The sequence below is a fragment of the Salvelinus fontinalis genome, chromosome 12 (genome assembly GCF_029448725.1).
Source record: "Salvelinus fontinalis isolate EN_2023a chromosome 12, ASM2944872v1, whole genome shotgun sequence".
NCBI classification, from domain to species: Eukaryota; Metazoa; Chordata; class Actinopteri; order Salmoniformes; family Salmonidae; genus Salvelinus; species Salvelinus fontinalis.
Genome location: NC_074676.1, coordinates 27,666,211 through 27,693,656, shown reverse-complemented (window position 1 = coordinate 27,693,656; position 27,446 = coordinate 27,666,211). Strand labels below are relative to the sequence as shown.

General features: G+C 44.7%; 1 protein-coding gene across 1 annotated transcript in view; it reads left to right on the top strand.

Moving 5' to 3' along the window:
* LOC129867073 (insulin-like growth factor 1 receptor) overlaps positions 1 to 27,446 on the top strand; it is a 181,681-nt gene that overhangs the window by 104,717 nt on the left and 49,518 nt on the right. Inside the window, exons 3-5 of the mRNA XM_055940230.1 lie at positions 19,197 to 19,503; positions 23,689 to 23,831; positions 24,260 to 24,404. Coding sequence (XP_055796205.1) covers positions 19,197 to 19,503; positions 23,689 to 23,831; positions 24,260 to 24,404 — 595 coding nt within the window. The remainder of the gene's footprint in view (positions 1 to 19,196; positions 19,504 to 23,688; positions 23,832 to 24,259; positions 24,405 to 27,446) is intronic.

The window sequence follows — 27,446 nt, the reverse complement described above, 5'->3', positions numbered from 1 at the left end:
AATACATTTTATTAGTCTTATAATGTTTCTTAGAACCCGCCTAAAACAAATTAATAATATATTTCTTTGTGATGGTGTATGTTCAATGGATTTATTCAAATAGAAGTCCACCCACATCGGCCCACGTCTACTTATACTCCTAAACTTGCCGCCATGTGCACTGGAGATATAAAAGGCTTATCCCAGCAAGAATGTGGTACAAATGGGACTGTATGAATTGGGTTAAAAAAACAGGCAACATACCGTAAAATCTGTCTGTAAAGGGTATTAGTTACTTGGTTGTGGTAGGCTAGGTTTGGGACTTGTGCTGAAAGGCCAGGTCAGGTGCAGGAGCCTCCTTTTTCAGGTTCACACTGGCATTTGAGTGGACCAAAATATCCTCCTTTTGATTGAAGGGAAAATAGAAGTATAGCAATGTGTGAGGGAAAGCCCCCAGGCAGAATGAGCTAAGCCATAGAATGTATTGTTTGAATGAGAAGAAGTCTGATGTGGCCAACAATTGTTCCATCTCAGACAAGCCCATTCAGTTGACTCTGAGGAATTGTTAGTTTGTTATTGTGTCTGATTGTGTAACGTGATTGGCTGGTAGTGACTCACTGTGACCTTGAGTGTGACTGGAGAACCTGGGAGTCATTTTTCACTTTGGGATCATGTATGGAAAACAAATATTTTGTTTTATTTTCTTCAACAGATTAAGATGAAATACTCTAGGGACCATATACAAATATGCTGTAAGTAAAAACACCATGAATCTTTATTATAATATTGGGGTCTGGAACTAGGGGTCTGGTATTGGTAATAATCCCCATGATTAGGAAACAGTTGCTTCCTACGTTTTTGTTTCGGCTGTTCACATGTAATCATGTGGGTAACATTACTCTGCTTCTCATTCCCCTGTCGTAAAACAGTACAAAGTGGCAGCAGCAGCTTGTTTTTCTCCTCAAGTCTAATCTGGTGTAGTCCAACCCCATAGCCCCGCGCTGGCTGGCAGCGGTAGTGCTGCTGAACCTGCTGGGCCTGCATGGCTGTTGAGCTGTGTGAGGTCTCTGGCGACAAGAAGACAAAGGGCATATTTTTCAGAGCAGGGGCCCCGGAGTGGGCTGGGGCATTGCCTGGCCTCGTCAATGTCCCATCTGAGAGGGAGAGGGTTTGGAGAGGGGAGAGCCTTTTTCAAACTGTGTCTTTATGTCTCCCCTGGCTGTGAGTGTGCCACAACATTCCACAATGGCTCCATTGTTTGTTTGGGGGAGAGAGCGTGGGTATTCCGTTTCAATCATTTCTGGAAGTCTAATGTTTGACGTGGTGGGGGCTAAGCACTTCCTGTGGCTCGGACTCTTGTTTTTGCCCCCTGCTCCTCCTCCTCTCTCAGTAGAGGTTTGTAGGGACTGACTGACTAACTGACTGACTGTTGCCTGTGTCGTGCCGTGGTGTGCCTGTGGAGTGGGAGCAGAACTTTGGCCGTCTGCCCCTGGCCCAGCGGCCTACTCCCTGAGCCCCCCGCTGTGCTGCACTCCTCACTGCAGTGCGTCCCCTTTGACTTCTCCTGCAGTGCTCTGACGACATTTCACCTCTCCTACGTGGAGCTAAAGTTGACTCCTCCTTAATCCGACTAAGGGCTAATCTGTCACGGGGGGATGTGGGTTGTTGGGCCAGGCCTCAGATCAGAACAGAACAGAGCAGAGCTGCCTAGTAGACTGGCTGAGTCACTCCTCCCCTTCCCCCTATCCATCCCTCCATATCTCTGTCTCTCCCTCCCTGCCCCGCAAGACAAGAGACACCTGTCTGGTACAGAGATCAATCCTTGTGATTCCAAGACACCTAAACCCCACTGTTATGTCGCACAGTCTCTCTGTCTGTCTCTCTGTATCTTTTTTTCTCTGTCTCATTCTTGGGTTAACTATATTTTTGTGAAACTCAGCTAGTGTTGAAGCAAGTCAACACACCATAACACATCTACTTTCAGCTGGGGAGTACTGGCCAGTTGTTAGATTGAGGAGCGCTGTGTTTGTGTGCGTGCGTGCGCGTGCGCACGCTCCTGCCCTGTCCAAGCTGACCACACACTGACTCTTGGGAGCCCACATTGACTATGGACATTAATGTTAACTGAGTGTGATCTGGCAGAGGGCGATCACTGGGGGTGGGCTCTGCAGCCCTGCGCACATGCCACATCCTGTGAGTGTCACACACACACAGCGTGCACTTTCTACACCAACGCACGAATGCTGGCCTCGCACAGCTCAACCACCAGCCAGCTCCACCAAGAGGCACAGTATCAAAACAAGGGGAAGCACGGAGAGAGAAAACAGTTTAGTTAAGCATTTCTACATTATGGGCTTTTGTAGTTCTGATGCACATACCAGTGCCTTCAACTTCTCTTTCTCTCTCCTTTTTCTCTCTTGTTCTTTCCCTTGTTCTTATTTCTCCTCTCGCACTAGGGTGGCCATATGAGCTGCTGAGGTCCCTGAAAGGGGGAGAGACTAAAAAAAGAGAGGTGGAGAGAGAGAGAGAGAGAGAGAGAGAGAGGAATAGCAAAAATCTCCTCCCACTGAAAAGAGGAGGTGAAAAGGGGGAATAAAATTATGATGTCACTGACAGCCAATAGGAAGTGTGGGCTGCAGACTGTTTAAGGGCTGTCAGCTGTCCTGTTCCATCCACATCAGCTGCCTGCTTGTACTGTTGTAGGGCTGACTAGGCCAGGCTTTCTCTGGCCCTGGCCCCTGGCTCTTATCCTCAGTCTCGTGATCCCTGTGTCAGACTACGTGTGCCAGCCAGGGGACCTCACAGTTTGCCCCTCTTACTGACTAACAACAGGACTTGAGTTTTTCCCAGCAACCCTCTCCATGAACTAGATAGGAGCAGAGGCTACACACAGCCTATCCCTTTTTACTTGTAGCTCTTTATATTGTTCTGAAGCCAGTAGTGCAAAAGGTGTGGTATAATACCTTAGATTAACTTCAATTCTACTGCAAAGCTACGACTGTGTTTACTCAGTCTGGGAGAGAAACTTAGGTGACGTAACCCCCAATTTGTTCAGAGACTGTAAACAGTGACATGTTTCATACTCTACTGCATATGTGTAACTGTAGAGCCTTATTTGGTGCTGTTGTTACCCAATGCTTAATGAGGACAAGCAATTATGAGTTCATTGTTTACGGCAGTGTAATAGCTTCTTAGTGTAATCAAAGCCTTTTAATGCTCGCCGTAACCCATACCGGCTGTTTTTATTGTCCTCTTTAACAAAGGAGCATAAAGAAGAAGAGTGCTAATATCTTGTCTGTACAGTTTGCATTCTGATGTGCCCCTTTGATACAACATGATCAAATTGGAAACAGGGGAGGCTATACTACTCCTAAATCTTTCCCGTGTAACCTATACAAAAGGAGTATATCTTCTAATATGATTACACCTCTATAATGTTATCAGTGTGTTAACATGGCAATAATTGAGTATTAAAGACCTTTTTCTGCTCTGTATGTTTGTTCAAGTGTCCATGAACGGCCAGTGAGCCCTGGGGTTTAATATAGATAGGCAGGTATGAAATGGGCAAAACAAGCATTGAACCCTTGATATTCCTGTGATGTGAAAGACCATAGGCTACGTCTCTTTCATGTGAAATGAAGCTAATGGTACTTTGTGTTGGATACTTGGTCTATGTTATCATGTCCTACCTATTGATACAGTCAGGCTGCGTAGAACCTTAGCAGGCCATTACACTTAAGGCCTAAAACCCAAACAAAGTCATCAGTGAAGTTGGGCAGACTGCTGGAATAGTCTTTCTGCCCGATCTGAACAGATGTCAAGACCAGACACAACTGCACTTGTTGACCCTAAGCTTGTCCTCATTAGAAGAAAAACAGCCACACACCTCCCCTATATAAGTCCCTGAGAAACACAATATGAACATGAAATGACACTGGGAAAACAGGGGTCCCTGCCAGATGTCAGATCTTAAGTGGCCACCAGCGTTCTCTTGAAGATCGGAATGCCAGCCGGAGAGGTGGCAGATGCATACTGGCATCCCCATAACAAAATGAAACCAAGAAAGCCAGTGAAATGGGCAGCAAAACAAAATGTCTCTCGCCACAGGCTGGTCTGGGTGTGCCAGCTGCCTGGCCACGCTCGTACGAGAGAGAGGGAGTAAATAGAAAGTGGGAGGGAGAGAAGGGAGAGAGGGAGCGAGAGAGGAAAGAGAAGAGACTGCAGAGAGTCTGAGGGACTGTGCAACCTAGACTGTGCAGTCACACGTATCGCCCCTGACAACCTATGTTAAAGAGTGGCTCAATAAAACAGTACTGTCATCTTGGTTATAACACACACACAGCTTTATTTTCATGAAATTTCTGTACTTTTTGGGGAGTAAAAATGTTTGACCATTAAACACAATATTTTTCCTAAACATATCCCTACCTTTAACCTAACCTTAACCTTAACCTCCAAACCCTAAACCTAACCCTTAAGCTTACAAAATAGCATTTGAACAAATTTGGACATAAAAAAGTCCAGACTTTTCTAAAAAAGTTTTTGTTTTCCTACCTTGACAGGACATTCGAATGAATTGTTAGGACACCGGGGTCCTGGTGAAGTAGGAAAACAAGTACACACAATTTTAGGATTTTATATCCATCAGCTGTCTGATTAGCAATTCACTAATGACCTTATCAGTTTAGGTAAAGCACTCCCATTTTATCCAAATGAGGAAGAGTGAATATGAGCTAGAGCTGACCCCATTTAGTCGACTGGTCGATTATTTGGTCGATAGGCTGTTAGTCGACTCAGATTTCTTTAGTTGAGTAGTAGCAAAAAAAAGAAAATAAATGTCATGGTGTACAAGATCTGTCTGAGTCACACCTGTCTGAGTGGACTGATCCATTGTGGAGGCTGTGGGGATTGCACAGTCCATCACTCTAAGACTTGTGCTACTGAAATTGTATATGGCTATATTACAGTAATTTAACCATATACAATTTAGGTTAAAATTATATTATTTGATAACAAATGCGCTTTCTCCCGCATCGGATAGCAGTTGCTGTCCACGGTTCTGAAACACATCAGTGCACTGTTGAATTAGCACCTTTTCCTTGACCATGTGCATAATAGCAAAGTTAACCAGCAATGCGGCGGAGGCAGCAGCTGAGTTAGGAGACGACAAAACAGCCTTTTCCTTAATTGTCTAAGAAAAGTGAGGAAAGGAAACCCCAACTTAATTATGTCTATAATCAATATCCTAACTGTTAAATGTGCCTGGCTTTATAAATCATCCATATATATCTACAGAAATAAGACAGATCCTGCTTCTGTTGCCTGTTTGAGTGTTTTTTTAATAGCTTACTGATTCCTTGAGCACCAAGCCTCATGCAACCACAACATTCACAAACTGTTCCAAATTGTCCAAAAAAGAGTGCATCCTGTTTAGTCTTAATACCGTAACTTACTTAGGCCTATATTTCAATACTTATATAGGCTACTGTATAAATAAATCATTCAATTCGTTTAAGTCATCACACAGCATACGAGTCATTCATGATTTGAAATGCTATCAAGGATTTTAGTTTTAAAATAAAATAACAAAGTGAAACTTGAATAATTTGCGTAAACAATAAATAAATAGTTACATTTTTTGTGTTTTTAGTCTTTGCTATAATGTAGGCTTTACAAAAAAACTCAAATGTTACAACAGACTTTCTGGTATGCTTATCATTTATTTAGTGTTGTTTACATTATTCCAAACGGTCTGAAAAAAAATATTGTAATCTAACAGCACCTGTTTGGCACAAATATGCACGCAGCTCTTGCTCCTTATCTTATTTTTCTTGATCTCCAGTATTTTCCACAACTAGTCAAATGTATCCCACACATCTGACTTCCCCTTTACCTCCTGAGCAGCCAGTAAACATTCCCCCGTTTCGACATCCATTTTGCTGTCACATGTGTTGCTGTGTTCAGAGTTTGTTATAACCAATTTATTGATGTGATTATTATATGCGATAGGTCAGGCCCTATTGGTCACACATAAAGAGAGCAAGGGTTGAGGGAATAAGGAATGTTTTTCCTAAACAAATTAGGGATTTCGGTAACAGAACTTTTCAATCAGAAATGGCTATAATATCGGCCTCCCGGGTGGCGCAGTGGTCTAAGGCACTGCATCGCAGTGCTAGCTGTGCCACCAGAGATTCTGGGTTCGAGCCCAGGCTCTGTCGCAGCCGGCCGCGACTGGGAGGTCCATGGGGGGACGCACAGTTGGTCCAGCATCGTCCGGGTTAGGGCGGGTTTAGCCGGCAGAGATATCCTTGTCTCATCGCGCACTAGTGACTCCTGTGGTGGGCTGGGTGCAGTGCGCGCTGACCAGGTCGCCAGGTGTACGGTGTTTCCTCCGACACATTGGTGCGGCTGGCTTCCGGGTTGGATGTGCATTGTGTCAAGAAGCAGTGTGGCTAGGTTGGGTTGTGTTTCGGAGGATGCATGGCTCTTGACCTTCGCCTCTCTGTACGGGAGTTGCAGCGATGAGACAAGACTGTAACTACTACCAATTGGATACCACAAAAAAGAAATGGCTATAATTACGCTGCAGCTTCAAAAACGCGTACAGCATGATAAACTGTTGATCTTCTGTGGTGATCACTGCAGCAGGGATGAGAGCCCAGCACAATCACATCAGTTGCGGTCAGACTCCCTCTAGTCATTTGTGTTTCTTAATTTTTTTCATCAAACAGTGCACTTAAAGGATCAGACAAGCTCAGTGTATATACTGTAGTTGATTTGATTAAAACACATGGAAAAATACACGTTGACTTTTTTTGGGACCAAGACTTGTCTATTCTTTCAACTAATCGATTGATAGACATTTTTTAAATGTGTATTTTTCCATATATAAACACATCCTATGTGTTATAATCAAATCAACTACAGTATATGCACTGAGCTAGTCTGATGCTTTAAGCTCACTGTTTGATGAAAAAATGAAGACACAAATGACTAGAGGGACCAAGATTTCTTTTAGTCAGGGAGAGCCCTAATATGAACACAGCTTCATACACTTTTTAAATTAGGGTATATGTTTGTATGCTTAACCAGGATTAGGGCCTCCTTGAAGTAAATGTAAAATACAGATGTGTCGTTTTAAATCCAGATGTTGTGCCAGCAGAGACTGTGTGTGCAGGCCGTAGTGCCAGGATGAAGTGTGTGTGCTGTGTGCCAATCGTACTGAAGCCTGCCGCAAAGCTGCAGATGGCTATCCACAAAAATAGGGCTTGGCAGCATCAGAACCACCACAATCCAGAGGCTCTGATTGGCTCTGTGCTTGTGGACTCTGTTCCGTGCAGACAGCGTACTTACAGGCAGTGTAATAATCCAGTTAATGAAAAAAGGACCGGTTTGCAGCCAAGGTGTTGGCCTGTTTTAGTATTAGCTTTTGTTGTGATGTAATGTTCCCCTATAATGCTCCTAGTCTCTGACTCCTGCAGTCTGGGGACAGGGAGGTGCAGAGCCACACTGAAGTGCGTCACTCATCCCTCCATCAGTCAAAACAAGTCGTGTAGTAGGGGACAAAGGCCACGTGTAGTGATATTGTTGTGACTGGAGTCTTATACAACTGAATAAAATATGGGATATGCTATAGAATGTGCCGAGTAGAAGTATGGGGCATGTCTTAGGTGAACATGCAGACCCGTGGCCAGAAATCATGGGCTTAGTTGTTTTTTCTCTTTTGGAAATGGGGAAATAGTACAAGTACATAGTGTGTGGCTGTAGCGCTTAGAGGTGTGATGGTTGGACTCTTCACTGCTGGCATATCTGGAGGGAGGCTGTGGCTGGTGGTTCTACCCCCAACCAGTCAGCCAGCCAATCTGCCAGTCAGTCAGCCAGCTAACTAGCCAGCCAGCCAGCTAGTAAGCCAGCCAGCCAGCCAACTAGCCAGCCAGACAGCCAGCCAACTCAGGGCTGCCAGGAAACACATTGCATTTAATGAAGCAGATCTGGGAACTCAGGTATTTTTAGAAGCCACTTACAGTGAGAGGAAACACCTCTGAATCTGTGAAAAAAAGCCTGGTTTCTCTCGGAGTTTGCCTTTTCCCATACTAATGTGGGTTTAAGCCATGGAGAAGGCATGGCTGCTTTTGCCCTGCCAGATAAAACCTTGAGTGCCGGAATGCTTCCCATGTTTTTGTTCTACCAATAATGTCATCATCATCATGCCTGACCAGAAAAAAAACGGACAGTAATTTGATTTGCTCCTGCTGACAGTCTTAACATGGCTTTACATTCTTTGTGAATGGGTTTACCACAGAAATGCAGTATGCACTATATTCCCATAGTTTATTTCATGATACACTTTGCTGGCTGTCTAGAAAGGAAGTTCACAAAACAGGCATCTCAATAAAACTCCTTGATTTAAAAGTGGTCTACAGTGGAGCAGAGTGGAGATCAAATGTTGTACTGTTGTGAATTTTAGCAATGTCATAGTGGGCATGTTAGTCACACTGGGAGATGACAGACGAGAAAACAAGACCAAAAGGAGAGTGTTCCATGCCAGCGAACACAAACTGTTTTTCACAAACACGCCAATTCAAGACAGCCAGAACCACCGTGAGGACTCCTTAGATGAGCTTGGAGAGTTTTCTGAATTAATAAGGGAGACTGCTGAAGCCACTGTTTGGCCTAAAAATAAGATCCAGATGCATCCTCTGTGTGTCTGTGTGTATCTGGGGATGAGCTTAGAGACTGGGCTGGGAGACTGGGCTGGGAGACTGGGCTGGGAGACTGGGCAGGGAGACTGGGCAGGGAGACTGGGCTGGGAGACTGGGCTGGGAGACTGGGCAGGGAGACTGGGCAGGGAGACTGGGCAGGGAGACTGGGCAGGGAGACTGGGCAGGGAGACTGGGCTGGGAGACTGGGCAGGGAGACTGGGCATGGAGACTGGGCCTGGAGACTGGGATAAGAGACTGGGCTGGGAGACTGGGCTGGGAGACTGGGCAGGGAGACTGGGCAGGGAGACTGGGCTGGGAGACTGGGCTGGGAGACTGGGCAGGGAGACTGGGCTGGGAGACTGGGCTGGGAGACTGGGCAGGGAGACTGGGCTGGGAGACTGGGCTGGGAGACTGGGCTGGGAGACTGGGCAGGGAGACTGGGCAGGGAGACTGGGCTGGGAGACTGGGCTGGGAGACTGGGCTGGGAGACTGGGCAGGGAGACTGGGCTGGGAGACTGGGCTGGGAGACTGGGCATGGAGACTGGGCTGGGAGACTGGGCAGGGAGACTGGGCTGGGAGACTGGGCAGGGAGACTGGGCTGGGAGACTGGGCTGGGAGACTGGGCTGGGAGACTGGGCAGGGAGACTGGGCAGGGAGACTGGGCTGAGAGACTGGGCTGGGAGACTGGGCAGGGAGACTGGGCTGAGAGACTGGGCTGGGAGACTGGGCAGGGAGAATGGGCAGGGAGACTGGGCAGGGAGACTGGGCTGGGAGACTGGGCTGGGAGACTGGGCAGGGAGACTGGGCTGGGAGACTGGGCTGGGAGACTGGGCAGGGAGACTGGGCAGGGAGACTGGGCTGGGAGACTGGGCAGGGAGACTGGGCATGGAGACTGGGCCTGGAGACTGGGATAAGAGACTGGGCTGGGAGACTGGGCTGGGAGACTGGGCTGGGAGACTGGGCAGGGAGACTGGGCAGGGAGACTGGGCTGGGAGACTGGGCTGGGAGACTGGGCAGGGAGACTGGGCTGGGAGGCTGGGCTGGGAGACTGGGCCTGGAGACTGGGATAAGAGACTGGGCTGGGAGACTGGGCTGGGAGACTGGGCTGGGAGACTGGGCAGGGAGACTGGGCAGGGAGACTGGGCTGGGAGACTGGGCTGGGAGACTGGGCAGGGAGACTGGGCTGGGAGGCTGGGCTGGGAGACTGGGCAGGGAGACTGGGCTGGGAGACTGGGCTGGGAGACTGGGCTGGGAGACTGGGCAGGGAGACTGGGCTGGGAGACTGGGCTGGGAGACTGGGCATGGAGACTGGGCTGGGAGACTGGGCAGGGAGACTGGGCTGGGAGACTCGGCAGGGAGACTGGGCTGGGAGACTGGGCTGGGAGACTGGGCAGGGAGACTGGGCAGGGAGACTGGGCTGGGAGACTGGGCCTGGAGACTGGGATAAGAGACTGGGCTGGGAGACTGGGCTGGGAGACTGGGCTGAGAGACTGGGCTGGGAGACTGGGCTGGGAGACTGGGCTGAGAGACTGGGCTGGGAGACTGGGCTGAGAGACTGGGCTGAGAGACTGGGATAAGAGACTGGGCTGAGAGACTGGGCTGAGAGACTGGGCTGGGAGACTGGGCTGGGAGACTGGGATAAGAGACTGGGCTGAGAGACTGGGCTGAGAGACTGGGCTGGGAGACTGGGCTGGGAGACTGGGCTGGGAGACTGGGCTGAGAGACTGGGCTGAGAGACTGGGCTGGGAGACTGGGCTGGGAGACTGGGATAAGAGACTGGGCTGAGAGACTGGGCTGAGAGACTGGGCTGGGAGACTGGGCTGGGAGACTGGGCTGGGAGACTGGGCTGGGAGACTGGGCCTGGAGACTGGGATAAGAGACTGGGCTGTTTCATCTGTGAAGACCATGACCTCACACAACCACTATGATTAGACAACACATTTAAGATCCAGGAAGGTTCTGGGTCAAAGATATTCGATTTTTTCACTATCTGTCGATTATGACCAGAAAGACTCCCTGTATATACTGTACTTGTGTAACACTCAGTACTGATAGTTGATAAATATGAGATGTGTGTCCACTCCCTGATTCTTAAAAGCATTTTGATATTACAGAAATCCTGAAAAAACAATATTTCCAATTTTTTATAACAGAAGACCGTGTTTGTGGCTCCTTACTCATTACTGCTTACTTCCTGCTGGAGAATAGGCCTCAATATGCCTGCTCTCCACTAAATGGTGTCTCACACTCATCTCTGATTGGAAAACAGATTTCTATATAATAATGTAGTGCATATGTGTAAGTACATATGAACATCACAACAACAACATCAATAACAACAGCAGCTGCAGTGGGTTGAGGCCTGAGGGTGGAAGGGAGGGTGTGTGTTGTTGTGACTGAACGCGGGTGATGGGAAATGCCATGCATGCCTGAACACACAGACCAGCACATACCTCAGTGAAAACACAGTGCTGGTGTTTAGTGTGCATGGGAGTGGAAGAGACCCAAACACACTGGGCTGGGAGGAAGGAGTTCACATACACCTATTTGTGCAAAACACTGAAGATAAATGTTTCGGGCTTACCTGAGGCAGCTGTCTGCATGAGAAAAATAGATCTGGAATGATTGTAGATTCTACAGAGTTTGACCATGAAAAATAAATGTTAAAGCTAAACATGTACAGTAACTCCATAAACGTGCAGGGGATGTTGTGTCTCGAAGTGTACAAGACATCTGATTAAATTGTCCCATTTAAAATAGTCCTTGAAAACTCTTTGCTGTAATAGGTTAAATAAAGGTTAAATAAATCAAATAATATAACAGCAACAGTAGTATTGGATTGGTGGTGCGGTTTGTCTTTCGGCTGTGCTAGTGTAGGAAGCATCCTCTCCCTGGCTCTCTGTGCTGATGTGGTTTAAACAAGTGTCTAGAGTGATCCGCTGGGGGCTCCAGGGGAGAATTGGGTTGGCGGATGAGGATGTGGCCTGATGGAGACCAGGGAGCTGGGGGTCGGGGGGAGCTACAAAGCCAGACGGATGCAGACTGCTGCTCCTGCTCTTGGCTCTGCTGGTAATCTGAGACGCAGAGGTTTGACTGTATACAAAATGAGGGGCTACAGTACCTGACTGCTGGGGCCAGCATTGAGCTCACTATTTTCAACCTTCATAGATGGCCTTGGTGTGCAGGCTGGAAAATGCAATAAATAGATGCTTGTGCAGATTACTTGAAGCATTAATGAATCTATGTTAATAGGACAAGGAAGGAGATAACCAATCTGATCGAACATATGGTACATTTGATTTGCCACAGATGTAGATTTGTTTCCAGGTCAGATGAAATACAAAGATCTTGGTTTTGTTCCAGCAAAAGCAAAACAACATCCTCTACAACAAAGAGGACTGGCCTATTGGGTTTAGGAGAGTAATATTGTATTGTATTGTATCAAACAACATATTTTCAGGCTTTTCCTGAAGGTATAAAGACACTGCATGCTGAAAAGGGCATGTTTAATCACCATGGTTACAGCTCCCCCTCCCACTCCCCTCACCAGAGAGGACTTGTTTACCATCTCTACTCCAGACTCAATAACATGTCAATCATCCAGAACCGCCCATGCAAGCCTGCTATTGGTCCACAAGAAATCTCTCCCAGTTACACCCCTCAAACTCCTCCCCTGTTAATAATGAATGATTTCCAAACAGTCTGTCCTACATCCTATTCATGACACTGGCAAATTGGATATTTATGATTAGAAAAATATGTAAAATAATACTTATACTAATACTAATAATAATCCAATGTGTATAATAATAACAGTTATTTTTGTTATTACTACAGTAAATATATATTTTTAAGTAATTTTTATTTCTGTTTCTAGAGGTAATCTAAATTGGCCTTGAAAAGCATAGATCAGTTGAAATAAAAATCTAAAAGATATATGATCACCTCACATTTTGCCATCTTCATGGCTTTAAATTACATTCCTTTGAATCTGTATCCAGTTCGATTATTTTACCTTCACCTTATGACTTTGTGAGTAAGCAAATACAGCAGTAGAGGTATGCACATAGAATAGGCTACTATTCCACTGCAGCATCGTTGCGTGCGGGCTGCAAATGCGTCACTAGTCTCCCCAGATGTAAACACTGTAGTAGCCGACGCAAGCACCTTGGCTAGAGCGACATGCCACGCATTCAAATAACCCAGAGGAGGATTGGTGCATAATGCTCTCTGCAAGGATCAGTCTTTCAAGAATAACTGAAATTCTGTGATAAAATATTAGGATTATAAATGTCAAACGGAGAAATGTTGTTCTCCCGATCAACGAAGTGTCATGTGGGAGAAAAACAGGCATCAATTGAAACCTCGCCTTATCAGATCAGAACGGAGCAGAGCATATTGTGACAGACAGACAGGGTGAGAGAGAGAGAGGGGAGGGGGGCGGGCGGGGGACACACATGATGTTCCCATAGGCTACTAAACCCAAGATCGCAGATTCACAACAGCTCCCATCGCATGGCCCCCGCCAGCCAAGCAAGGCGAGCCCTCTCCATGCAAGGATCTGACGCTCTCTCTCTGATGCAGATGCTGCGTGTCAACAAACCTCCGTTTGTCTCAGATCACTTATCGGCATCCTGGCCCTGCAGTCGCATTCCTGCAGCAAAACAAGCATTCTAATCCTTCTGCTACATCCATAGCCCACTACAACATATCCAGGATTTATGATATACAGTATTTGAGTCGTCATAACAAGCTTTCATATTTCTTCATAGTCTCCTGAAGTGTGTTATTGTATGTTGGTGAAGAGGACAAAGGGATTTACATTCTACTCCTTGATTACTGAGCTGATAGATATTCTTTGTTTACTCCACTGACTTCAGACCACAGGCAAACAACATGTCACAGGAAAAACATCCAAGTGGGTCAATGGGCTTTTAAACAGCATGTAGGTTTTCCAGTCTGTTACAGCACTGTTGAGACTGTAGCTCATCGTTCATTCTCTGTTTATTGAGGGTACAGGAATGTGTGGATGTCTCTGTGGGGAGCCGACTCTGTCGCTATCTCTGTGTTCATTGTGTTGTTTACTACAGAGGAGATGGACCGTGCCGCTCCTTACATTGCAGTAATTTTGCTGCGTGCAGCAGGGGCAGGCTGGGCAGCTGCAGTGTCTATGGCGTCTGACCTGTCAGTTTTCTCTAGGAGGGAGAGATTGTGCAGAAATGAGAGTGTGGTACATAACCCCTACACCCACTCCCCAACCCTCTGGATCTCTGCAGCAAGAGTGTGTTGTCAGCTGTACGAAGCCTCTCTCCTCTACTGACAGTCACACATGACTGGGCACAACCACAACATACTGCTATCTTAGCTTTCTTAATGGGGCCATACAATCTTATCGGAGCCCTGTGTTTGGCATTGATTATTCCAGTATCATAATCAACTCTTGAGTTACTAATTTAAAGATAACAGTAAGTGCACTATTTACACTGTATCTATTTACATTTTATCCTCAATTCATTGATATCCATAAATTGCCTATAGATACAATACTGTGCAATATAGACCATTACTTCCTGATAAGGACTATTGGGCCTAACTAACTAAACTGATGGGACATACTCTCTGATCAGTCGTGCATTTCTTGTTTGATAATCTGGTTGTCTCTTCCCTTTCCTCTGAAACAGTGGAAACCCACGATGCCATGCATAGCTGTGTGTAGAGCAGAGCAGCGTGGAAATAGGCTGGCTGCACTTGGAGCGTTTATAAATATAGGATTGTATTCTTGATACCACATTTTGTTTGGTCACACAGTGAAATTGGCTTGACTTATATGGATTGTGAGGCAGCAGCTACCCCCTCTTCTTCCCAGCGAAAGGTATACATGTTTGGAATTTCTCTTCATTGAGGGATCTGTTCAAATGATGCGGAACCTCTCCTAACGAGGCCCCTTTGAGCTTGTCTGGGCTGCCCCCTTTTGGTGGAATTCCAAAAAATGAATGGCTTCCAGTTTTTTTCTCCCTCTCTGCTTTTCTCTCTCTCTGCTTTTCTCTCTCTGCTCACCTTCATCATGGGATTCAACTTCTAGATCAATGCCTAGTATGTGTTGGTATTGGATAGGCTAGTTAAATGAATGCTTTTGCCTTCATGGGCTAGGTCAATAATGGCTAGGTATTTATGGAGCATTGAGCTAGAGCCTTGGTTAGAGAGTTGGAATTGGAACAAGGAACTGTCCATCTATATATAGCTCATAAAAGGGCCATATGGCTATTTAAGGAAGTGCAGTTCTCATTTACCACCCATACTCATTCCAACACACCAATCCTGTCTTATGGTTTAGAAAAGGTTTTCAATCAATCCTGTGTGTTAAAGGTGATGAGCGGATTAGTAATAATGGATGGCAATAAATAGAGTGATTAGCCTAAGTCGTGGCTAAAGATATCAGCAGAATTAAGAAGGATCATGTCTGTGTTCTTTTGACCAAATAGCTGATTTTTATTTTATTTTTTCAATTGAAAATAACTTGCATTTTTCTGTTGGTTACAAAACTCTAAAGGAATGTTTGATGACTAATTTCACCTCTTGTATGTTCAGCTTGTGATTTGACCAAATGTGAGAAAGAATCTCAACTATTTGAGAAATGGTTAAGAGTGGGAATGATGAGTCTCCTCCCTTGTGAAGAAGAGAAGCACTAGGCTAGTTGGTACTGTGGGAGTATGATGTGTTTGCTTTGCAACATTGCTGTAGTGCATTGTCACATTCTTCTTCACTTACACAGATGTTTGCTAAAGCAGCATGAAATATTCATGTTTAGATTAGTTTAGCAGCCCCACTCCCTCTCTCCCCTGGTTCATAAAGCACCGCTGATCTTCTGACACTAGACACGTCTTACACAAGCAAACACACTTCTCGAAGAAACACTCCTACTATACACACACTCTCTCTCTCTTTCTTTTTCTAGTTCTCTCTCTGCACCACACCCAGTATACACCTAATATGGAGGAGGTTGGTGGGAGGAGCTATAGGAGGATGGGCTCATTGTAATGGCTGGAATGGAATCCATGGAATGGAGTCAAATGTGGTTTCCATATGTTTGATGTGTTTGATACCATTCCGTTGATTCCATTCCAGCCATTACAATGAGCCCATCCTCCGATAGGTCCTCCCACCAGCCTCCTCTGACCTGATACAATAATCATTCTATATGTCAGTATGTAGATTAATTAACCCAATAAACACACAATGGGTGGATTACCTTATTAGTGCAGAGGCTAATGAACAGACAGAATGATGGAGACGCGTCATGTGTGTGTGTGGTTGTGCCCCCCCCCAGCCTGCAGGGCTCGGCACCAAGAGGCCGTTGCCTAGGAACCAGGAGTGTCATCGTGTCGCTCGGTGGCCTTCTCAGTTGGAGTTAGATCCTCTTCAGACAGGGGATAATCATTTGTAAAAAGCACTAAGTCACCAAGAGCTCCTCCACATCCATTCACTTGGGCCCACACCCAGGCCTGTCTCTGTGTAGTAGACTTCCCTTGGACTCCAGATTAGAGCTCCTGTCATTCAGTTACCATGGGGACATGCTGCCTCACCTTCCCTCATGCATACCTGGGGCCCCTGATAAAGTAATTTTCCCTTTCCTGTCCAAACTCAGGTGGCCCTTGATACATTATAAATAACTACTGAGTTTCCTCACTAGACAGAATCACCTCACCTCCTCTTCCCCTGCCGGGGACAACATCACCAAATAATACATAAGAATTATAATACACATAATAACTATGGGTTAATACCACTTAGGTCTAAACATCTAACAGCATAGGCTTAATATCTGGGCGGATAGTCAGAGCTGATTAAATGTATAGTCTTGTGCTTATAGAGTTCATAGGGCATCAACTCCAAATTAAATGTTTGAAGCCTGTATTTCCCACCATTGTAACCAAAGTCAGTGCATTTCTCAACCAGAATGTAATGCTGGTGTTATTGATTCCACATTTCTGTGTGGTTTAGTCCCTTTGCTATCCTCAGTAAACACTGACAATTGTTATTCGTGAAGCTAAAATCTTAATTTGAAACATGCCAGTGTTCTCCACATAATTGTTTTACTGTTGATTTTCTCACGGTCTTGAAGGAAGTTCATATGTCTTGGAAGCTACTCTAGGAGTTCTGATTTCTGTAAGTGACGTCATTTTTGTCCCGTTTTTGGCACAGTATTGGTAAACCAATGAAATGTTGTTTCTCAAGCAATTGACTGAAAATGATCTATTAGCTGAGGGGTTTTCTTTGCTGCAGTTTTTTGCTCATGTCTTGGGTGGTAGCTGCTTTAATAAAATATACACTTGAATAAAGGGATGCATTGTAATCTGGTAAGGGTGTACTGTCCATCAGTAGGTTCTTGTCAGTGGGACCTGGTCCACTGCCATGTAGATGTAGTATCAGAGAAGCTCAGTCTGATTGGAGCCCTCCTCAACTCCTGGAGTCAACGGCAATCCATCTACTGGCGATACAACTGCCTTACTTCTCCCCCCTTTCTCTTTCCCCTCCCTCAAATTCCCTTAATAGTCCCAAACAGCAATAATATTTATCTGTAGTGGGGCCAGCTCTGCAGTTTACTAACAAGGCTGGCATAGAGCAGCATTGGGGCCCTGCGCAAACATTCGATGCCCTGACGGCACACCACTTCCTCTCTGAGAGCGTTCTCCAGCTCCCCAGCTCTGCTCAGCGATTACAATTTTACAGCACACTAATCCTAAAGCCTGCCTCTCCTCGACCTCCAACTAGCACAGTACAGGCTAGGCATGCTCACGCACACACCGTCCAGCTTAATCAGAGTCTCATCATGCCACCCATCCTCACTCCTGTCCTCAGAACTTGATATAGGTCTAATAATAGTTAACACATTTAACCCTTTTTCCTCTCCAGGAAAAGAAGCTCATAAATGTATTCCAGTTTAAAAACCTTTGAAGTAATTGTAATTTGACACTGTATATAAGCTAATTAGAGTGATCTGTGTTTTATCTGTTAGCTCCATTAGTGTGTTTCCTCTCTGACCCTGTCAACCAGACCTACAGAAATATGGTGACTGTTTACTCTGACCCTGTCATCCAGACCTACAGTAATATGGTGACTGTTTACTCTGATCCTGTCATCCAGACCTACAGTAATATGGTGACTGTTTACTCTGACCCTGTCATCCAGACCTACAGTAATATGGTGACTGTTTACTCTGATCCTGTCATCCAGACCTACAGTAATATGGTGACTGTTTACTCTGACCCTGTCATCCAGACCTACAGTAATATGGTGACTGTTTACTCTGATCCTGTCATCCAGACCTACAGTAATATGGTGACTGTTTACTCTGACCCTGTCATCCAGACCTACAGTAATATGGTGACTGTTTACTCTGATCCTGTCATCCAGACCTACAGTAATATGGTGACTGTTTACTCTGACCCTGTCATCCAGACCTACAGAAATATGGTGACTGTTTACTCTGACCCTGTCATCCAGACCTACAGTAATATGGTGACTGTTTACTCTGATCCTGTCATCCAGACCTACAGTAATATGGTGACTGTTTACTCTGATCCTGTCATCCAGACCTACAGTAATATGGTGACTGTTTACTCTGATCCTGTCATCCAGACCTACAGTAATATGGTGACTGTTTACTCTGATCCTGTCATCCAGACCTACAGTAATACGGTGACTGTTTACTCTGACCCTGTCATCCAGACCTACAGTAATATGGTGACTGTTTACTCTGACCCTGTCAACCAGACCTACAGAAATATGGTGACTGTTTACTCTGATCCTGTCATCCAGACCTACAGTAATATGGTGACTGTTTACTCTGATCCTGTCATCCAGACCTACAGTAATATGGTGACTGTTTACTCTGATCCTGTCATCCAGACCTACAGTAATATGGTGACTGTTTACTCTGATCCTGTCATCCAGACCTACAGTAATATGGTGACTGTTTACTCTGATCCTGTCATCCAGACCTACAGTAATATGGTGACTGTTTACTCTGACCCTGTCATCCAGACCTACAGTAATATGGTGACTGTTTACTCTGATCCTGTCATCCAGACCTACAGTAATATGGTGACTGTTTACTCAGGCCCTGTCATCCATACCTACAGTAATATGGTGACTGTTTACTCAGATTATGGTGACTGTTAACTCAGACTATAGTGACTGTTTACTCTGACCCTGTCATCCAGACCTACAGTAATATGGTGACTGTTTACTCTGACCCTGTCATCCAGACCTACAGGAATATGGTGACTGTTTACTCTGACCCTGTCTTCCAGACCTACAGTAACATGGTGACTGTTTACTCAGACTATGGTGACTGTTTACTCAGACTATGGTGACTGTTTACTCTGACCCTGTCATCCAGACCTACAGCAATATGGTGACTGTTTACTCTGACCTGGGCAACCAGACCTACAGTAATATAGTGAATGTTTACTCTGACCCACTAACCTGTTTCTCTCTGTCTGTTTCGCCCAGTGTGCCCAGAGAAGAAGTGTGAGCGGCGGGCATGTACGGACGGTGGTGAGTGTTGCCATGCCCAGTGCCTGGGAAGCTGTACGGAGCCGGACGACGACATGGCCTGCGCAGCCTGCCTGCACTACTACCACGAGGGCCGCTGCGTGCAGGACTGCCCTCAAGACACTTACAAGTTTGAGGGCTGGCGCTGCATTACCATGGACCTGTGTGAACATGTGCACCTGGCCGGTGACTTTCACTTTGTCATCCACGGAGGGGAGTGCATGCCTGAGTGTCCATCAGGCTTCACACGCAATGAGAGCAATAAGTAAGAGAGTAGAGATCACACTTCACCTCAAGGGCTCCCCAGTATCAGGCATGGTCCTGGTTATGGGTTGTCTACAGTATTATATTGAGTACTATCATGATTTCACTCCAGTCATTGTTACTGTAAACAGTCCTCTGACATATTGATTGTGGGGTGACTTTCTGGCCGTGTGTGTTTTGTTGCATTACAAATCTGCATGCAGATGTCTTCTGAATAATTCACCTCTATCTCAACACCTTCTCCTCCTGGTCCATTAAGAGATAACATTCTTAAAAACAAAAAAAAATGTTTTATTGTCACATACACCAGATAGGTGCAGTGAAATGTGTTGTTGTACAGGGTCAGCCATAGTAGTATGGCGCCCCTGGAGCAAATTTGGGTTTAGTGCCTTACTCAAGGGAATATCGACAGATTTGTTCACCTTGTTAGCTCAGGTATTCAAACCAGAAACCTTTCAGTTACTGGCCCAATGCTTTAACCCACGTGTCAAACTCATTCCACAGAGGGCCGAGTGTCTCCAGGTTTTCACTCCACCTTTGTACTTGATTGATGCATTAAGGTCACTAATTATTAAGGAACTCCCCTCACCTGATTGTCTAGGTTTTAATTGAAAGGGAAAACAAAAACCTGCAGACCCTCGGCCCTCCGTGGAATGAGTTTGACACCCCTGCTCTAACCACTAGGCTACCTTTCCAAGGAGAAGCTTCAGAGCTAAACATGCTTTGGGCAGAATGTAATGTTCCGTCATGATTGATTCAAGCCTGTGGACTTTCCAGGTAATGCCGAATCAGAGGAAGATGCTCACCTCAGTACTCAGTACACAATACTCATCCATTGGTGAATTTCCGTAAATGACGGCCGGGCCCGTAGGGTGTAGTCATACTGTAGCAAGCAGAAATGTAAACATCAGATACAAAAGGGACTTTCTTAACATTGCTTGAATGCGTTCAGGAGGGATTTATCATAGCAGCGCTGTAACTCAGAACATTTCCCGTTTGACATTTCCCCGTTTGACATTATTCATTTTGAATAAGAGGCTGTCTTTGTTAATGTCTCAGGGTAACTTATCACCGTATTTAGATTTTTCAATCTCCAAACTTTCCATGTTGAGTCTTTTTTGCAGGTTTCATCATATTGAGTAGGGCTGTTGCGGTGACGTTATTACCGCCACACCGGCGGTCACGAGTCACGAAGGCAGTCAATTTCCACGTGACTGTTTAGTCCCGGTAATTAGTTTCTCCAGGCTCTGATGGTGCTGATGGTCATTAGTAGCCTACCAAACTTGCTAACTGCCTGGTACTCAGCACTCTATTGTCCCTCTAATCACTCTAATCACTCAATGCAAAGGTAATCGAAAATCTAATCAAACACTTCTTGAGAGAGCAACTCCTGTGGCGGGCCGGGCGCAGTGCACGCTGACCGGGTCGCTAGGTGTACGGTGTTTCCTCCGACACATTGGTGCGGCTGACTTCCGGGTTGGATACGCGCTGTGTTAGGAAGCAGTGCGGCTTGGTTGGGTTGTGTTTCGGAGGACGCATGGCTCTCGACCTTCGTCTCTCCCGAGCCCGTACGGGAGATGTAGCGAGGAGACAAGACAGTAACTACTAACTACAATTGGACACCACGAAATTGGGGAGAAAAAGGGGATAAAAAAAACACTTCATGAGAGCACATGAGCTCATGTTGCACAACATTTCTATAGCTATGCAATTGTGCGAAAAAAACAGAATGATGGCCTCTCCTAAAAGAGGAGGATCCTATCAGGTTTCTATAGACTAGGCCTACTATATTTATTTCTCAACTTTCCTAATATTAATCACATTGTTTATCTTTACAACAGGAGAATAGCCTACCTGGCTGGCGTGAAAATAAACCACAGGAAAAGCGTCCTCCATTCGCTATTTAAGTGTATGTATTTTTTCCCTCTGCCCCTGTTTTGAGACAGGTGCATGATAATTGTCCATTCCAAATCAAAACAAATTTCACACACATATTATTTTTTATATGTAAAGACAATATTAAATCACGAATAGTCTGATGAGTGACAATATTAACATATCACTTGTGAATTAAATATTATCACTTGGGAATGATGCCCAGCATAAGAAACTGCCTTTTGCGACTTTTTCGAATCATAGTCGCACACCTCATGTAGCATAGCCCATATGTTTTGATACGGTTTGTATCACAACTAAAGTGAACAAAATTGATCACCTTAATCTGCTTTACAAAGGGTTTATAGCCTAACTGGCACACATAAGCAGTGCGTGAGTTTCAAGTTTGGAGAAGATAATTTTCACCATAAAAATGCACCTTTATAATAAAAGCATTACATGCATAATCGCATTTGCGGTAACTTTTGATAATGGCGTTTTCGCACTAATGGAACATTTGCGTTTATGGCTTACTGCCATGTGCGTATTGCTGTGCTTATAATGTGAAGAAATAGCCTAATAGTTTATCAACATTTTAAGCTAAACGTTCTGTTCTGTTTCGTCAGCCACATTGCTAAAAAAAAATGTATTTTTATAATTATGCTAGTGGTTGTATTAACTGTACCTGACTATGTTTGGAATATTTATTTCTCGCACAGAATGAAAAAGGTTGACTTTTGTACTATGGGGGATAGTAGATTGACATAGGCTAGTACTTTTGCTGTTCGTTAGGCCTACTTATCTTGTTGGCTGACGAAAAGTAAATGTGGACAGTTCTTCCAATATCGGAATTGGATAAGGACGCGCACAGTTTCGTCCCCGATGTGTCTGTCTTCACTAGTAGCCTGTGAGAAAGCACCGATCACGTGACGGAGAGCCATGTGAGTGAGAGGCGCTTCGGATTGCGCAGCACTCAGGGAGAAGGGCACTACGCAGCACTCCGGGCCTCAAAAGGCATGGATTTTTTTAGGGTGCATTATGGCCACAAAGGGGATGCCGCCGTGAAATCCGAGGCATTATCAAGTGCCTGTAAAATTGTGAATGAGAGTGGAGTGTGTACAGCCTGCGCAAAAACTAAGCAGAGCTCATGCCTTTCAAGCGACTTTTTTAAAATCATCATTAGAATCTCATCATGCAGCCTTACAAAAATCAAAACATACAGCCCAACGTTTGTAGAACAACTTAAGTTACATTGATAACTCTAAATTAAGCATATAGGAGTACCTAGTTCTTTGTTAACCGCTCAACACAGAATAGCCACATGTGCACACAATTTTATTTTATTTTATTCAGCTTTGTTCAATTGTATTCTTCTAAATGAGTGTAGCCCACAGCCATTTGGCACAGCCACATCAGGGCAACTCAGAGTATGCTATTCTTTTCTCCTGAAATAGACTACATTTTCTTTACATCATACTTCTTTAGACCTGTTTAATATAAATAATGTATTTATTGTGAAGGTGTAGGCTATATTGCATGGATTTATTAGACTTTTTAAAATGTTGATGTTCCAAAGGTCTGCATCAGTGGCTTGTAGGCTATTTGTGGAAGCCAGGAGATGCTAATTGTCTTTATGTTAATTCACTGTCAATTACAGTGAGACCAACAGTTATTTGCTTGACAATCACCAGCTGACGAAATTTCGTGACCGCCACAGGCCTAGTCATGAGTCTTGACCCGGAGGCAGCACTGAGCGATTTCGCCTTAGATAGGCCAGCTGCAAAATCAAAATTGGCTATATTGTAAAAATCCATGAAAACAAAAATGTGTTTTTTGGTCTTAATTTAAGGTTAGGGTTAGGCATTAGGGTTAACAGTGTGTTTAAAGTTAAGGTTAAGGTTAGTGTGAGGTTAATATAAGATTTTATGACATTGTGGCTGTGCCAGCTAGTGACCACTGCAGAGCTGTCTACAGAACAAGATTCATGATGAAAAACAACAACCTGCTATATTTTCTGCCATATCAGTCTTGTTTTGTCTTTAGGACTGTTTAGTGAGTCATTTTCTCATGAAACCATGGGTTCATATGAGGACTCATAAAAAATACATAGTTCACAAAGAAAGTGTCCTTGTATTTTAGAAAGCTAAAATTAGACACATTTTTACTTCTGGAAGTTTGGGATTTTCAAGGTGAGTTGGGGTGAGGTGTCTTAATTATGCTTCTTGGAAATTGTCTTTTTTTGTAGTTTTATTTAGTTAAGGTCATTTCTTGACTGTTTCCCTCTTCTCTCCCCCTCCTTTCTCTTCCTCAGTCACAGTATGTTCTGCAGTGCCTGTGATGGCTTGTGTGATAAGATCTGCGACTCCAAGACCATCGACTCAGTGGATTCTGCTCAGTCTCTAATGGGCTGCACAGTCATCAAAGGCAACCTGCAAATCAACATCCGCCGCGGCAGTGAGTACCAGTACCAGTACCAGTAACCAGTCTGTCTGTCTCCCCAGAGACCGGGAGGGGAACACAGAGCACGGGGCCACTGGGAGAGCTAGTGTGGGCCACAGAGTCAACATTACATCAGCTGCCTGCTCTGTGCCCCAAACCAATTATCACATTATGCTATTATGCTATTTATTTGCTCAGTTGACAGAGTGACTTACAGCTTATCTTTAGATATGAAAACGTTTGTACAACTCTGGATTTGCTGGAGCCAGGGTAATTCTCCTCTAGAGAATTGAGTATAGTCATATAGTATAGTCATACAGTATAGTATAGTCATACAGTATAGCAGTACAGTTGCTGGTGGGATTTGATGTGTTCAGAGCTGTGGTTCTCACACACTGGCTGTTGTATCTGACTAGTGTTTGCTGACTCTCTCCTCTCCCCAGATAACATCGCCTCAGAGCTGGAGAGCTTCATGGGGCTGATCCAGACAGTGACAGGCTACGTGAGGATCCGCCACTCCCACACGCTAGGCTCGCTCTCCTTCCTCAAGAGCCTGCGCTACATCAACGGGGAGGAGCTCATGGAAGGGTACGGCAGGCTGCTCTCTGCTCTCTGAGTCTGACATGTGTTTGGAGACGTGTCAGCCTTGAACCACAGCCTAGAGAGGAAAGATGTTGCCACTCCAATGTCACCGGCGTTCAGCCATATTTTTGACCAGGAAAATTGACACATGGATGATTTAAATGGATTTTTGGAATCCATCATGTCAAATGTATCCCAGCAGGTTTTGAATGCCTCACTCATTATTTATTTATGAGTAGAGGCTACCAGCCATAACATTTACAGCACAAAGGAATTCACACAAAACCACCATAACAAGGCATCTCTCCAAGTTATATAATGAAAAGGTGGATGAACTATCCCACTGGGCACACCATGTTATTTCAATGTGGATAATTGGGTATTATTTGGTTGAGACGTTGATCAGTGAGATTACAACCTACAGTATATTCACTCAAAAAGGCAGCCAAAAATGTGTTGAATTTCCAATGTGCTATCACTATGCTTTCAACCATCTAAAAACACAACCAAATTCCAATCGAAAAACAAAGCCTGAGTTTTGATTCAGTCGTCACCCAAATGTCTATCACTGTGCTTCCAACCATTTAAAAGCACTGAAAAGTTCCAATGGGTATACAATGTCAGATATTTTCTTTATTTATACAACAGATTAATATCACTGTGTTTCATCTAATAGCAGAATCAAAGAACTGGATTGCAGTTGAAGTTACATTAAAAGCACATGGTGCAAGTGATCAATGCTATTTACGATTCTGTGCAGAATATGACAGCGATTGTGCATGCTATCTTGAACATGCACGTGGTCACTTTATATGATTACATAAGAAAGGTATAGTTACAGTAACTTCAAAATGTGGCCATTGATGTGTTACTCATTTGAAGGTTGAATGTTACATTCGTTTTTAAGATAGCCTTAACTTTAGGCTATTTACTGTATTACAAGAGTAATATTGAATTGTATTTGGTTGACAACACAACCAAATATCAACGTTTAAAAGAGGCATATCTACTGCTTGGATAGTTCCAGCTGAGCCACTGGCTTAATCGTATTATTTAACTGTTATTTTTGGTTGAGTAGGAGACTCATACATATAATTTGTTAACTTTTTGGCAAGTTAATAGGCTATATACAGTGGGGAGAACAAGTATTTGATACACTGTCGATTTTTGCAGGTTTTCCTACTTACAAAGCATGTAGAGGTCTGTCATTTTTATCATAGGTACACTTCAACTGTGAGAGACGGAATCTAAAACAAAAATCCAGATAATCACATTGTATGATTTTTAAGTAATTAATTAGCATTTTATTGCATGACATAAGTATTTGATCACCTACCAACCAGTAAGAATTCAAGCTCTCACAGACCTGTTAGCTTTTCTTTAAGAAGCCCTCCTGTTCTCCACTCATTACCTGTATTAACTGCACCTGTTTGAACTCGTTACCTGTATAAAAGACACCTGTCCACACACTCAATCAAACAGACTCCAACCTCTCCACAATGGCCAAGACCAGAGAGCTGTGTAAGGACATCAGGGATAAAATTGTAGACTTGCACAAGGCTGTGATGGGCTACAGGACAATAGGCAAGCAGCTTGGTGAGAAGTCAACAACTGTTGGCGCAATTATTAGAAAATGGAAGAAGTTCAAGATGACGGTCAATCACCCTCGGTCTGGGGCTCCATGCAAGATCTCACCTCGTGGGGCATCAATGATCATGAGGAAGGTGAGGGATCAGCCCAGAACTACATGGCAGGACCTGGTCAATGACCTGAAGAGAGCTGGGACCACAGTCTCAAAGAACCATTAGTAACTCACTACGCCGTCACTAAAATCCTGCAGCGCACGCAAGGTCCCCCTGCTCAAGCCAGCGCTTGTCCAGGCCCGTCTGAAGTTTGCCAATGACCATCTGGATGATCCAGAGGAGGAATGGGAGAAGGTCATGTGGTCTGATGAGACAAAAATATAGCTTTTTGGTCTAAACTCCACTCGCCGTGTTTGGAGGAGGAAGAAGGATGAGTACAACCCCAAGAACACCATCCCAACCGTGAAGCATGGAGGTGGAAACATTCTTTGGGGATGCTTTTCTGCAAAGGGGACAGGGCGACTGCACCGTATTGAGGGGAGGATGGATGGGGCCATGTATCGCGAGATCTTGGCCAACAACCTCCTTCCCTCAGTAAGAGCATTGAAGATGGGTCGTGGCTGGGTTTTCCAGCATGACAACGACCCGAAACACACAGCCAGGGAAACTAAGGAGTGGCTCCGTAAGAAGCATCTCAAGGTCCTGGAGTGGCCTAGCCAGTCTCCAGACCTGAACCCAATTGAAAATCTTTGGAGGGAGCTGAAAGTCCGTATTGCCCAGCGACAGCCCCGAAACCTGAAGGATCTGGAGAAGGTCTGTATGGAGGAGTGGGCCAAAATCCCTGCTGCAGTGTGTGCAAACCTGGTCAAGAACTACAGGAAACGTATGATCTCTGTAATTGCAAACAAAGGTTTCTGTACCAAATATTAACTTCTGCTTTTCTGATGTATCAAATACTTATGTCATGCAATAAAATGCAAATTAATTACTTAAAAATCATACAATGTGATTTTCTGGATTTTTGTTTTAGATTCCGTCTCTCACAGTTGAAGTGTACCTATGATAGAAATGACAGACCTCTACATGCTTTGTAAGTAGGAAAGCCTGCAAAATCGGCAGTGTATCAAATACTTGTTCTCCCCACTGTATATATTCTATATCAAAAGTGATATTGAATTGTGTTTAGTTGTCAACACAATAAGATATCAACATTAGAAGGAGATCTATCTTCTGCTTGGATAGTTCCATCTGTGCCACTGATTTAGTCTAGCTTTAAAGGAGAATTTAGAATTTAAATTTAGAATTCAATTTTTTAAATAAATGGGATGTTATAGAAGGGTCCAGACATTTCCCCCCCGCTATTTCACTTGTTTTTGAGAAACATAGCTCCACCAGTGATTCACTTCTTCATCCTCATTGTGCCGTACGGGGACTCTGAAAAACATGAACAAACAGAAAGGCTCTC